The sequence below is a fragment of the Salvelinus sp. IW2-2015 genome, linkage group LG6.1, assembly GCF_002910315.2.
Source record: "Salvelinus sp. IW2-2015 linkage group LG6.1, ASM291031v2, whole genome shotgun sequence".
In the NCBI taxonomy this organism is placed as follows: Eukaryota; Metazoa; Chordata; class Actinopteri; order Salmoniformes; family Salmonidae; genus Salvelinus; species Salvelinus sp. IW2-2015.
Genome location: NC_036845.1, coordinates 19,796,398 through 19,811,507, shown reverse-complemented (window position 1 = coordinate 19,811,507; position 15,110 = coordinate 19,796,398). Strand labels below are relative to the sequence as shown.

Sequence of the window (15,110 nt, the reverse complement as noted above, 5' to 3'; positions counted from 1 at the left end):
CTTGTGAATCATGTGAGCGAGACAGCCATATGGAGTAGAGCACACATACAAGAAGACCGTCTGACTCGGAATTAAATAGCATCACCGGGTGCGAGTCGTGCAACACAAGGTCCCCTGTCAACAGGCGGCATGGTCCAGGACCCGGTCTGAAGTTGCCGATGATGTACCATGCCTGGATTGGATGGCGCAGAAGAGAAGAGAGAACTCGGGGGAATGGGTCAGGGTGGTGCGGTGAGTGGTGTGTATGAGTTCAAAAGAATAGTGAGTCTGGTAGTTTTGGCATGAAACGTCCACCTTCGGCCACGTTTGAGGAGAAGAATGGATGACAATACTAAGCAATGAGTCACCATCGCAACCGTCAAGCATGGGGGGTGGAAACATGCGATGCGTTCTTGGGTGGTATGCTTGTCGGCAAAGGGACGGACGACATGCAGCTCGCGTGATGATTAAGGAGGTATGTGGATAGGCGGACCAAGTGTGAGTTGCGAGGATCGTTAAGCCAAAGCCTCCGTTCCCTTCAGATAAGAGCAATTGATTGAAATGAGTGTGGAGCAGTGGGACATGAAGAGTCTGGTCCGAGCTGACAACGACCCGAAACACACACCAGGTGATAAACTAAGGGTCAGTGTGCTCCTGTAAGAAGTATCTCATAAGGTGCGCTGAGAGATGGACCTAGGCCTAGTCTCCAGACCTGAACCCAATAGTAAAATCTATTGGAGGGAGCTATAGTCGCGTTATTGTCCTAGCGGGACGCCCCGAAAAACCTGAAGAGATCGTGGTAGAATGATGCGTGTATGGAGCAGTGGCGTCCAAAGAATCCCTGCTGCAGTGTGTGGACATTACTGTGTCGTCAAGACACTATCCAGGGAAACAAGTGATATTGATCTCTGTATATTGCTCAAATCAAAGGATGTTCTGTTAGGCCAAATATTAAGTTCTGCTTGTCTGATTTATCAAATATACTGTCATGTCATGCAAAAATGCTAATTTAATTACTGTAAAGATACAACAAGTGTGACTTATAGCGACTTTTTTGTTGTAAGATTCCGTCTCTCACAGTTGAGATATAGAACCTATGATAAAAATGTACAGGACGCTCCCATACCATGGCTTTAGTAAGGGAGATAGATCGAGATGGAAAATGTTGTGTCGGCAAAATCAGTGGCAGCTGTATTCAGAGAGTACTTGTTCTCGCCCAACTGTATAGTAATATACATTGGATATGAAACTGATGAGGTACGTCTATACAAGTGTCACACTATTAGTGCAAATTATGGCTTCAATTTCGAAATATAGCCAATTTCACAGGTTCTTCGGGTTGCATTTTCAATTCTAGCAAAGTAGACAATAATAGTAGAAAACATTAAAACATATGAAAATGGAACCACATATGGAATCATGTAGTTAACAAAAAGTGATCATAAACAAATCAAAATAGTTATATTTTGCTGAGCGATTCTTTCATAGTGAAGCACACACATATTGCCTTGATGACGACGGCTTGAGCACATGTCTTGGCATTTTCATATATTTTGATACATTTATTTTGCTTTAAGACCTCCAATGAGAGGGCGTGAGCGGATGGAGAGGGTCTTCTGGGTGAGGTGAGGAGGTGGGAATCTGACAAAGCACCCTATGTGTGACCTGTTGGAGTGGCGGTTAATTGTGATACAGGATGACTAATGCATGATGTGGTGACTGGGTTGTAGAATAGTGAACAATATTACACATAAGGAATGGCAGGATTGGGTGATGGTGTGTCTCACTCCCCCTGCACTTAGACTACTATATAATTAGTGAGTGGGATATATTTGGTAGGTGCAAGGCAATATCTCTGTAAATTATAATTAATTAACTGCTATTGATGCATCACCCCCACCACCGGTCCGGCCATCCCCCGCCCCCTTCTTATAAGAATAATGAAAAAATGAATAAAGATTTGGTCAAAAGGCAAAAAAAAGACCGGCGTTGAGAGATTCTAGTCATTTATAATACCTATCTTTTTGTGTTTCGGTCAGATATTGGACTAGCGAGACACTGTATGTTCCGTGGTGTGTCCAGATTGCGAAACACTTAAATAAAACTGAACATAAATATGCAATATCGATATCTCTGGTATGATAATCTAAATTCTTCTTAATTAATCATAATTGCAGTTCCTTGAAGATCGCTGACCGGCTTAACAAAATTAAGTAATAGAATGTCTATGTAATGTGTGTTATATAACTAGTGAGTTTACACATTAGAGTAGTAGGTATATTTATATTTTTTATTGATCGGTTATTACGCGTAATAGCTACTACGTTACATAAACGAATGATATAACGGTATTTGTTCTATTGACTATACATTAAATTTATATTAATAATATCTATATAGATTACTCTAGAAGATCAGACTTTCATAACCACCAATCAAATTATTGTTCCTCCGATAGCATATTGTATGAACATTGCATTCGGAATATGTACTTTCAGGGATCACTTGACGGTTGTACTAACATTTTGCTATGGATTAATTAAAACATTTTCCTTATAAATCTACACACAATACCCAAATATTGACAAAGAAAAAACTGTTTAGACATTTTTGCAAATGTATTGATCATGTTTCCATTGATCATCCTTGGTACGTTTCTACAACTTGATTGGAGTCCACCTGTAGTAAATTCAATTGATTGGAATGATTTGGAAAGGCACACACCTGTCTATATACGGTCCCACAGTTGACAGTGCATGTCAGAGCCAGTTGTTGTAGCCTATTACCTGTGAGGCAAATCAGAGCATAAACTGAAATAACTTATTTTATTTCACTTGACTGATGGTAATTTCTCAGCCGAGGGAGGGAGTGCGAGTCGAAGTGGAGAAGAGTGTTTCATGATTTCTAAAAGTGCTGAATAAAAACAGCATTGTAGTGCTGATCATTGCCTCTGAATGTACTGAAACGGTCAATAAGGCCCTCGATTAGATCAATGCAATCAGTGATTGATATAGAGGGGGACTGGAGGCCCTTCATGGAAAAATCACTGATATCAAATGACTTGACACATGCTCCAACATCATCTTCTATACACTGCCTCTTGAAAAAATTGGCCACTTGTTTTTGCTAGCCTTGTGAGTCTAGCTAGCAAACGATGTGTAGCCTACACAGCAATAGCTACTGTTCACTGCACATGGTATAAGTGCGAAGTRACATGTGTCAGAACGTGGCCATTATTCWAAAAATAAGCTGATCGCTTTTAAAATTGTGTTATTGTATTTTCCCTGTAAATAATAACGCAAAATTAAAATGCATTACATAGACCTAAATGAAATAGTTTTAATTTACAGTACCAGATTTTATGTAAGATGTCCTTGAGTGTCCTGAAAGGAATCTGCCAAATAAAATGTATTATTGTCAATATATACCATATATCCCTTTCGTTTTCCCACCCACTCCCCACTGCTTGCTATGAATTTTACCTGACTATAAATGCATGTTTAGGCCAGTAATAGGTGCCGGTACTCATTTATATTTAGGTGCAGGAACTCAATACTTTTGAGATAATATTCTATAGGAGGTGCAGGAACTCTAGCAGAATAWAATCTGAGGTGCCTTTACTCAGTTCCAGTGAGCTCCTGCCCAAGTCATGTACTGTGCTTAGGTAAAAAGACTACTAATGATCCGTTTAAACACACTGCTAACCTTAAAGACCAAAAAGCTCATTTTTTGTTTTCATGAATTTTTACAAAAGCCCATTTTGACTTTGTGGCTGTGCTATCTAGTGGAAAACATTCCTGGGTGCAAAAAGGTGGAAAAAAAGAAAGGAATATGTCTGCTGAGGTATTAGAAAATGGTGCATGCAGTATTGTTCCATTTTCATTGCTCTCGCTGATGTGGTGCTGAAATCCTTTGGTTGGTTTTGATACGAATTTGAGACAGCATTATTACCATAGACTGAAATCATCCCATTTTATATTGTCAGAGCAGAAAATGCCTCCTTTCATCCATTCAGCAGCTTCACTTATAATTCATTCAAGACTTCCAGTTATTTGTATCCTACCAGTGCAAGTATTTACATGTTTTTATATACACACATACATACAGTTGAAGTCAGAAGTTTACATACACTTAGGTTGGAGTCATTAAAACACATTTTTCAACCACTCCACAATTTTTTTGTTAACAAACCAGTTTTGGCAAGTCGGTTAGGACATCTGCATTGTGCATGACACAAGTAATTTTTCCAACAATTGTTTACAGACAGATTATTTCACTTAGAATTCACTGTATCACAATTCCAGTGGGTCAGAAGTTCATATACACTAAGTTGACTSTGCCTTTAAAAAGCTTGAAAAATTCCAGAAWATGATGTAATGGCTTTAGAAGCTTCTGATAGGCTAATTGACATMATTTGAGTCAATTGGAGGTGTACCTGTGGATGTATTTCAAGGCCTACCTTCAAACTCAGTGCCTTTTTGCTTGACATCATGGGAAAATCAAAAGAAATCAGCCAACCAAAAATTGTAGACCTCCACAAGTCTTGTTCATCCTTGGGAGCAATTTCCAAACCACAGCTGAAGGCTACCACACATTCATCTGTACAAACAATAGTATTGCAAGGTATAAACACCATGGGACCATGGCAGCCCGTCATGACCGCTCAAGCAGCAAGGAGACACGTTTCTGTCTCCTAACGATGAACGTACTTGGTGCAAAAAGTCGCGAAATCAATCCCAGAACAACAGCACAGGACCTTGTGAAGATGGAGGGAAACGGAAAAAGTATCTATATCCAATGTGAGAAACGAGTCCTATATCAACATAACCTGAAAGGCCACTCAGCAAGGAAGAAGCCACTGCTCCAAAACCCCCATAAAAAAGCCAGACTACGGTTTGCAATTGCACATGGGGACAAAGATACGTACTTTTTGCGAGAAATGTCCTCCTGGTCTGATGAAACAAAAATAGAACTGTTTGGCCATAATGACCATTGCTTATGTTTGGAGGAAAAAGGGGGAGGCTTGCAAGTCAAAGAACACCCATCCCAACCGTAAAGCACAGGGGTGCAGCATCATGTTGTGGGGGTGCTTTGCTGCAGAAGGGACTGGTGCACTTCACAAAATAGATGGCAAGGAAAATCATGTGGATATATTAAGCAACATCAATGACATCAGTCAGGAAGTTAAAGCTTGGTCAAAAATGCGTTCTTCCAAATGGACAATGACGACAATCATACTTCCAAAGTTGTTGCAAATGGCTTTAAGGACAACAAAGTCAAGTATTGAGTGGGCCATCACAAATCCCTGACCCTCAATCCCATAGAAAATGTTTGGGCAGAACTGAAAAAGCGTGTGCAATCAAGGAGCCTACAAACCTGACTCAGTTACACCAGCTCTGTCGGAGGAATGGCCAAAATTCACCAACTTATTGTGGGAAGCTTGTGGAAGGCTACCCGAAACGTTGACCCAAGTTAAACAATTTAAAGGCAGTGCTACCAAATACTAATTGAGTGTATGTTAACTTCTGACCCACTGGAATGTGATGAAGAGAATGAAAGCTGAAATAATTCATTCTTCCTACTATTATTCTGACATTTCACAATCTTAAAATATAAGTAGTGATTCTAACTGACCTAAGTCCCGGAATTTTTACTAGGAATAAATGTCAGGAATTTGTAAAAACTGAGTTTAAATGTATTTGGCTAAGGTGTATGTAAACTTCCGACTTCAACTGTATATACACATATACACTGCTCAAAAAAAATAAAGGGAACACTAAAATAACACATCCTAGATCTGAATGAATGAAATATTCTATATAAATACTTTTTTCTTTACATAGTTGAATGTGTGACAACAAAATCACACAAAATTATCAATGGAAATCAAATTTATCAACCCATGGAGGTCTGGATTTGGAGTCACACTCAAAATTAAAGTGGAAAAACCACACTACAGGCTGATCCAACTTTTGTTTTAATGTCCTTAAAACAAGTCAAAATGAGGCTCAGTAGTGTGTGTGCCTCCACGTGCCTGTATGACCTCCCTACAACGCCTGGGCATGCTCCTGATGAGGTGGCGGATGGTCTCCTGAGGGATCTCCTCCCAGACCTGGACTAAAGCATCCGCCAAATCCTGGACAGTCTATGGTGCAACGTGGCGTTGGTGGATGGAGCAGACATGATGTCCCAGATGTGCTCAATTGGATTCAGTCTGGGAACGGGCGGGCCAGCTCATCAGCATCAATGCCTTCCTCTTGCAGGAACTGCTGACACACTCCAGCCACATGAGGTCTAGCATTGTCTTGCATTAGGAGGAACCCAGGGCCAACCGCACCAGCATCAATGGTCTCACAAGGGGTCTTGAGGATCTCATCTCGGTACCTAATGGCAGTCAGGCTACCTCTGGCGAGCACATGGAGGGCTGTGCGGCCCCCCAAAGAAATGCCACCCCACACCATGACTGACCCACCGCCAAACCGGTCATGCTGGAGGATGTTGCAGGCAGCAGAACGTTCTCCACGGCGTCTCCAGACTCTGTCACGTCTGTCACATGTGCTCAGTGTGAACCTGCTTTCATCTGTGAAGGACACAGGCGCCAGTGGCGAATTTGCCAATCTTGGTGTTCTCTGGCAAATGCCAAACGTCCTGCACGGTGTTGGGCTGTAAGCACCAACCCCCACCTGTGGACGTCGGGCCCTCATACCACCCTCATGGAGTCTGTTTCTGACCGTTTGAGCAGACACATGCACATTTGTGGCCTGCTGGAGGTCATTTTGCAGGGCTCTGGCAGTGCTCCTCCTGCTCCTCCTTGCACAAAGGCGGAGGTAGCGTCCCGCTGCTGGGTTGTTGCCCTCCTACGGCCTCCTCCACGTCTCCTGATGTACTGGCCTGTCTCCTGGTAGCGCCTCCATGCTCTGGACACTACGCTGACAGACACAGCAAACCTTCTTGCCACAGCTCGCATTGATGTGCCATCCTGGATGAGCTGCACTACCTGAGCCACTTTGTGTGGGTTGTAGACTCCGTCTCATGCTACCACTAAGTGAAGCACCGCCAGCATTCAAGTGACCAAACATCAGCCAGGCGAAGCATAGGAACTGAGAAGTGGTCTGTGGTCAACACCTGCAGAACCACTCCTTTATTGGGGGTGTCTTGCTAATTGCCTATAATTTCCACCTGTTGTCTATTCCATTTGCACAGCAGCATGTGAAATTTGTCAATCAGTGTTGCTTCCTAAGTGGACAGTTTGATTTCACAGAAGTGTGATTGACTTGGAGTTACATTGTGTTGTTTAAGTGTTCCCTTTATTTTTTTGAGCAGTGTATATACAACATATAAATAACTACAGATGAAATTGACAGCTGAAAGAAATAAACATCAATAATACAGTTAGCTAGTTCATTTGTTGAGCATTTTTTGTATTTACATGTTTGAGAGTACAGTAAAATGTGCAAAGTAAAGAAACACAAAAAAAGTGTCCATCTTAAAAATAAAWAAWAAACWGTGTAGATCCGTATCCTTCAAGATGAGAGCAAGGGGAAGTCATGAAGACATAAGAGAATAAAACATGGAGATGGTAGAGCTCTATAGGGCATTTATGGACCCTGCTTAAAAACGGTTAAAATGCATCCTTCTTTCCTCCCATCCTCGGTGTTATCACTGATCTAACATACTTGGATAGAATAAAAGCAAAGGTTCCACTTCATAGCTTTCACCATTCCAGACATGACAGATCAGTGATTACTTTAAAAAGGGGAAGGAAGTAAGGATACATTTTCAAAGTATTCAAACAGGGCCAGTGTACTACCAAACAGGATGTATTTTTCAGGTTGTGCCGAAGCATGGCATGGGCAGTGTATCTCTTGGGTAAAGCTCAACTTAGGCTAGGAATGGAGTTCTATCTGCTGACCCCTTTGGGGGTTTTTAGGCCATCAGTGGATCATCTACATCTTCCAGTTGAGATGGCTGGATGACTTTACACACCCTGCAGCGTCCAGTTTCCGACCACTGTTGCACATTTTCGCCAAGTTCTGTCGATTGCAGAGAAGACGCCAGTCAGTTAAAGCAAACGACGATAAGACGATTATTATGGGAAATTCCACATTATGCTTACATTAGCAGCCCTGGCAATGCTGTTGGGAGACTGTAAGGCAGCGAGCTCGTTGAGGATCCTCTTCAGATCGTTATTGTCAGGAGGTGCTGAAAGGAGACAGAGAGGCAGAAAAGTTGGTGCAATTATTTTTCTTATTTCAAAAATAAATAAAAACACTTGGTATTATGGCAGGTATGAGGTATAAATATGCATAATGTGCGCGCGTTTATGTACCTGGCACAGGTGACTGTTGCTGAGACTGAAGCTTTAGGTATGAATGCTCCAGCAGCCCCGCGATGGAAATCCGCTCTCTTGGGTTTCGTACCAAACACCTCTGGTGGTAGAAAAAAACATAACCCACCAGATCCCATTTATCCATATCATTCACACTAAATCAAAACTCAAACAAAAAAGCCAATACGTAGCAGAATGAATGGAATCACTCACCTTCAACACATCTAGCAGATCCTTCTCTGCAATGTCAGGGAACTCTATCTCATGGGTCGGGTCAATGATGGCGTGTAGCTTGGTGATCTGGTTGGTGATGGTCTGGAATGGAGTCTTCCCATAGGTCATGCAGTAMATGATGCAACCAAGGGACCACACATCACCTTTAGTACTAATCTATTMATCAAATCAACAGAGAGATTTATTATACATCATTAAACATGCATCATCTTCCAACATTGAGTCCATATGGAATATGCATGTATTAAAAATACATTGTTTTGGATAAGAAGGAAGGGACATCAGCGCACCTTAGAGMTTGCCTTCCCTGGCTGGGATGAAGTGTCTTTGATGGCTTCAGGGGGCATGTAGTTCAAGGTCCCAACCTGTGTTTAGGATTTTTTTTCGTGAAGATCAATATCCTGATTTTGGCAAGCTTCTGGCTATGTATACATACATTGTTAACTACAGTTGGAGATGGGGGTTGTGCTCTTACCTGAGAATCTTTCATAATGCTCGTCACATCAGGCTGGATGCGGTTTGCAATGCCAAAGTCGATCAATTTCAGCGAGGCATTCACAATCACAAAATTGGCTGGCTTCAAGTCACTATGGACAATACCTAAACAAAAAGTAAAAAGGCTTGTTATAGAGACTGCAATGCTTGGCTATGAGGAACTTAGAAAACATAAGRGTTACTGATGAAGAGAGATACAGAGTTCAAGATAGATGGAGAGATAATAATAACCATGTTTGTGGATGGTCTGGACTGCCTCCAGCATATTCTTCCAGTATAACTTCCTCTCCAGCGGGTTGACAGTTTTACGGTTGCGTAGCCAGGTGCTGAGGTCCAGGTTACCACATTCCATCAGCATGTAGATGTAGCTGTTGGTTATTTCACTGGAATAAAAGAGAACTCGACTGATAAAAAACACTGCTCACTGGGAATCACATGACATGTATAGTGGGATGGAACTGAGGACCACAATCAAAATACGTTGYGTCGGGRCCTCCCGAGTGGCACAGCRGTCTAAGGCACKGCATCGCAGTGTTGAGGCGTTACTACAGCCTGGGGATCGATCCCAGGCTGTGTCACAGCCAGACGTGACCGGGAGTCCCATAGGGCGGCAATTAGCCCAGTGTCTTCCGGGTTAGGGGAGGGTTTGGCCRGGGGACTTTCCTTGGCTCATCGCGCTCTAGCGACTCCTTGTGGYGGACGGGCGCCTGCAAGCTGACYTCACTCGTCAGTAGAACTGTTTCCTCTGACATATTGGTGCAGCTGGCTTCCAGGTTAAACGAGCAGGTGTTAAGAAGCAGTGCAGCTTTGCGGGTCATGTTTCGGAGGACGCATGACTCAACCTTCGYCTCTCCCGCTGGAGAGTTGATACAAGATTGATGAGACAAGATCGTAACTACCAATTGGACATCACGAAAATTGTGTAAAAAAATGCATACATTTTGTATTTATTTTTATTTTATACGTTGTATTATCCTTCATCTTTTTTTATATGTAGGCCATGTGTATTTTATTTTTATGTACGTACCAGTACCACAAGTYTTTCTTATGTTTTGGATGTATATGTATGTGTATGCATTTTCATCAAAAAATATAATACATTTATTGCTAGACCCTAGCTGAATAAGTCAGAGTAGTGAACACTCACTAATCATACAGCTTGATGATCTGATCACTGTACTGCTGCAGGCGATTGAGATGCTCTATCTCGTTCTTGTAGCTCTCCACTGTCTGGGCATCAGCCTCCTCCAGGTTCACATACTTCACAGCAAACAGCTGATTACGTTGGTCCAGAACCTGGTACACCTGAAAAGACAGAGAACCTACCATCAAACCAGCTGAAAARAYATCCAATTGGCCATAAAACCACCTGTAGTAYTTCCCTGGTATCTTCAGGTTTCAAACAAATTGAAACAGGGAAGTACCATCTTAAATTGTCCAACAAGTAAGTCTGTTTTTTGTTTTCCGTTGCACAATGTTGAGAGCTTTTGTTACATTGTGCCCTAATGAACAAGACAACTAGCCCCTACCTTACTGGATCCACCTCGGCCAATCATCTTCAGGACGAGGAACCGTTTGCCCTTTATCACAATGGACTCGTTTGAGAGAGCAACGGCAGAACCCTGAAGTAACAGACAAGTGCAGAGTCATTCAACCATAGAGTCCACATTTCATTTGACATAGGCCTATAATTTAAACAGTAAACTCACAAAAAAAGAGAACATAACTAGGGCCATGACTTAGTTCCTCCTGCCTGACTGCGTTTTGCCTGTTCAGGTCAAGTGATCAGGGAAATCCCATGGATGGCATTTGTGGTTTACCTGGTGGGTCTGCTGGGCATAGGACACCTGGCTGAGGGGGRTGYACGGCTGCTGCTGGGCAGGGMCGGCTTTATGGGCTGCTGAGAGAGGGGCCGCATATGGGGAGTTCCTCTTGACCCCAGGGGTAAAGTAACTGAGGAGAGGGGAATTCAAATGTCAAAGAAAGTCCTCTTTTTTTGCATCACTGCTTCCCATCTTTCCTCTGGATTCCAAGACTAAACGCACTCACAGATCTCACTACACTGTCTGCCGTGACTGTTACTTACCCCACGTCACAGTATGGATGACGGTCTTAAATTTGCATTATGACAGTTCAGATTTAAATATGATAATTTTTTCAAAAGGTAGTTCTCAAAGTAACTTCAGTTCAACTATATTTTTTCTTGAGGGCAGCTTTACTGTAGCTCAACTTCTTGCAATGGGAAGTAATTGGTAGCGKRATAAACCATCTTTTCAGATTAGCTTCCCCAACACTGACAATACCATTTCCTAATATCTCAAGAGCTGAAATAGAATCATTAGATTATGGTGATTAGGATCATTGTACAAGAGCTGTTATGTTAGATACATGTCCTATCCAGCCCCCTCACCTGTTGGCCCTGGTGTCTTTGTAGTTGGGCATCTGGCAGGCGACGGGTGGGTTGAGTCTGGACGGGAGAGGAAGGGATGGGGTGGGTAGAGAGTCCACYAGACGTGGAATGGGCGTGAAATCAGGAGGGGTGTGCTTCTCCTGAKGACGACCAAACACACACAAAGTTAAACTCAGGAGGTTAAAATAGAAGAACGCAAAAGAAAACAAAAATATAAAAGTGTTAAGAGTGTCAAAACAGAGGCAAAAAGAGAGACAAATGTGGTTTCTAAAACTAAACTAAATTGGAGTTTGATGCCAGCACCTTCCACGTTGATAACATAGTTGTAACCCCAAAAATAAAATAGCAAGCCAAACCTCTGGAGACACGACTCTGCTTACGTGGGCTGGTATTTTCCACCCTGAAGACAGCTCCATGCTAGAGGGTTTGGGCTGTGTCTGGCTCAGAGGTAAACGGGCGGGAATCTCCAGCTCCCTCTCTCTACCATAGTTTGACAGACTCAATGACCCGTGAGACAGCGGCTCTAAAAAAAGAAACACACATAAGGAATCTATTCAACTAAAACTTACATCAGGTTTGCAAGCTTTAAGCTTGAAGCCGTTATCACTTTGTAGGCAGGATGAACAGGGTCATGTTCATTAGGTACCAAACAGGAGAAAACAGAGAGGGACTACGTTTTCCATTCCATGCCCTAATGAACACCACCAAGACATTAAGCATAATTKACAAAATTTAAATGAAACCTACCTGGGAGACTCTCTCGGTCTTCTGCGGGGAGAAACTGGTAATTCCCGGCTTTTAGTTTCTGCATTGCAGTCTCAATTAGTTCAGTGGGCTTTGCGTTCACCTGAAGGGCTTTCTGTAGTATTGACAAGCCTTTCTTGACCTGACCTTTTGGAAGAATATGAACAAAATTCTCTTTAATATCAAAATATAAATGTTCAGTGTCTAAACCATATATTATGCACAATCGTTTATGTAAAATAAAAATAAAAAAGGGCAATCTACCTCGAGCAACCTCAAACTGAGCATGTGCTATGTGCACAAAGGCAAAGCCTTTGCAGTTGGATCTCGCAACGATGAAGTTGTCCCGAGCATCATCTGGGTCATCAATGCTACGGAGGACATTTTTATACAGTCATCAAACCAATTCTAGAACACTGGATAACGTTTGTCAATATATGCAGTTATTTTTTTTATACCCCAAAACATCCTGAAGTACACTCACCCTTTGAGTTCAGCATATCGGACCAGCATCTTGGCATAGCTCTCACTGTTGCTGTACATTACCAATGGCAGTCTGGAGAAGACTCTGGAATAGCAGTCCTTCAGCTTTAGGAGAAGGTTGGTGTCTGTCTGAGGATTGCCCCTCTTCTCCAGCTTGGTCAGATACATYCGGCAAGCCTCAGGGGAGTTGGAACCGATTATCTGGTTTATATTGTCAGTGGTATCTACCATTGAAACAGCAGAGAACATAAACTCAATATGAGTGAGAATACATTTTTCCCCCAAGTTTACCATTCCGTTAGTGAGCACATCTATGAATATGTCGGTGTGCGCCAAGTAATGCTTCTCACTAAACAAGCTTTTTTGCACCGTCAACAACTAGGCCAAAATGGTTTCACTTCAATGTAAAGGTACATACCTTCCATCCTAGTGGCATCTCTCCTATCTTGCCTGTGCAGCAGTGTAGTGGTGGAGTCCACAATTCCCATGTTCTTCCATGGGCGTGGCTCAGGGCTAATGATAGGTGTCTGAGAGAGCAAATCAACAATGATATGACTGTCCAATCAACTCCAATATTTAAAATAATATTATGTAAGATGTCACTTTACTATGCTCTGCTCTCCATGTTATTGTATATGATTGTAAACAGTTGTCCCGGGCACTAGAAAATTCTTACACAATCTATAATTACAACTGAAAGGTGGGGATTTTCATTCACAAACCTTTAGATTGAGGAAGTCCCCATCTTCAACACGCTTCTTGGCCGAGGACAAGGTAAACATCGCACTTGAACCAGAAGTTTGCCTAAAACAAAGTTCCATTCATCAGTTTAGGCTTTGTTATCCTGTGTGTTCTGATAGTGTTCCCTTGACACTGGTAAAAAATGCTTACCTGGACAAGCTACTTGAGATGAGAGCCTCCCTCTTCACTTGTCTTCCATCACTGTCATCATCATCCATTTCTGAGATAGAGCAGGGGACTACAGGCACTCTCCCTGGCTAGAGGCAGGATAATAAAGAACAGGATATTATTTAAAACCAGAGAAGTGATGGAAAAACKACTTTAAAACTAGGGATGGGAATTGCCAGGAACCTCACGATATGATATTCTCACGATACTTAGGTACCGATACGGTATGTATTGCGATTCTCACGATTYTATATGTATTGTGATTCGATACTGTGATTTAATTGCGATTTGATGTTCCAAACATAACGCTCACTATATGTCTGCTGCAGAGACAAGAGAGAGCCATAATAAAAAAACAAGTTTTGATCAGTCATGAAAAAAATGTCTGACAAGATGAGACAAGATGTTGGCTCACTATTTAAAAATAATATGGAGAACAAGCTATAGGGATGAAAAGTATCAGAGTTTTGCCGCAGGTACAGCCAACTATCACTAGCTAACGCTACCTAACAAAAAACAATCGATACTTGTCAAAGTATCGATACAATATTGTCCCAAAAAATATTGCGATATGTAACTATCAATTACCACCATCCCCCCACCCCAACACTACTACTAATAAAAACTAACCATGCCAACGGCTCTCTTTCGTTGAGACCCAGACCTCCAAGCTGGAACCTTGTCCACTTGGGGTCCATTCCGTGGTTCCATTGTTCTAAGAGAATGAGAAGACCAGTGTCAATTGTTTTTCACGAGACAGAATAGAAGAATGTAAAGCAAAACAAAGAGAGAAGCTTGGTTTGAGAACTTGGCACTGAAAAAAAAAAAAAAAACGTATTTTACCCTGAAGAAAAAATACTGGAAAGCTGCAAGTCGCCTGTACCGTCGGAGTTTCCAGAGACTTTGCGAAATCCTGTTTCATTTTTCGCAGAACCATGTGTATTATAAGTTGAGACTGAAAGAAAAATAATTTTGACAAAACATTAAGAGAATTAATATACAGTCCTAGTACACTAAAGTAGCATAAAAGCTGTGATTGCATAAAAAAAAAAACATCTAGGCTGAAGAAACATGGTCATGTATTTATTTATTAACTTAATTTAACTAGGCAAAGCAGTTGAGAACATATTCTTATTTTCAATGATAGCCTAGGAACTGTGGGTTAACTGCCTTGTTCAGGGGCAGAAGGACAGATTTTTACCTTGTCAGCTCAGGGATTCGATCTGGCAACCTTTTGGTTACTAGGCCAATGCTCTAACCACTAGGCTACCTGCCGCCCCGATGGGATTCAGGTTAATACRRATCCCAAATGRGATTGGAAATTGGACATAAAAACAAACCTGGTACATTTTCCTTATCCTCAGAGGAAAGAAGTTCTGCTTTGCACAATGTCAAGTTCTGCATAGCTGCCTCCAGCAGGTCGTTGGGTTTGGCATTCAGTTCAATGGCCCTCTGAAGTATCCAAGTACTTTTCTTTGTGTTGCCTTTTGAGATGGGGGAGTAAAAAAATATACACTGCTCAAAAAA

General features: G+C 41.9%; 1 protein-coding gene across 1 annotated transcript in view; it reads right to left on the bottom strand.

Annotated features, from left to right (window-relative positions):
- Positions 1-7,188: 7,188 nt before the first annotated feature.
- LOC111965280 (dual specificity protein kinase Ttk-like) overlaps positions 7,189-15,110 on the bottom strand; it is an 18,238-nt gene continuing 10,316 nt past the window's right edge. The window contains 21 exon segments of the mRNA XM_070444060.1: positions 7,189-8,012; positions 8,096-8,181; positions 8,309-8,408; positions 8,522-8,698; positions 8,833-8,907; positions 9,018-9,142; positions 9,269-9,420; positions 10,185-10,342; positions 10,567-10,659; positions 10,858-10,990; positions 11,448-11,587; positions 11,828-11,970; positions 12,195-12,338; positions 12,456-12,562; positions 12,676-12,898; positions 13,093-13,201; positions 13,397-13,478; positions 13,566-13,672; positions 14,214-14,298; positions 14,427-14,538; positions 14,924-15,067. Coding sequence (XP_070300161.1) covers positions 7,926-8,012; positions 8,096-8,181; positions 8,309-8,408; positions 8,522-8,698; positions 8,833-8,907; positions 9,018-9,142; positions 9,269-9,420; positions 10,185-10,342; positions 10,567-10,659; positions 10,858-10,990; positions 11,448-11,587; positions 11,828-11,970; positions 12,195-12,338; positions 12,456-12,562; positions 12,676-12,898; positions 13,093-13,201; positions 13,397-13,478; positions 13,566-13,672; positions 14,214-14,298; positions 14,427-14,538; positions 14,924-15,067 — 2,582 coding nt within the window. The 3' untranslated portion in view covers positions 7,189-7,925.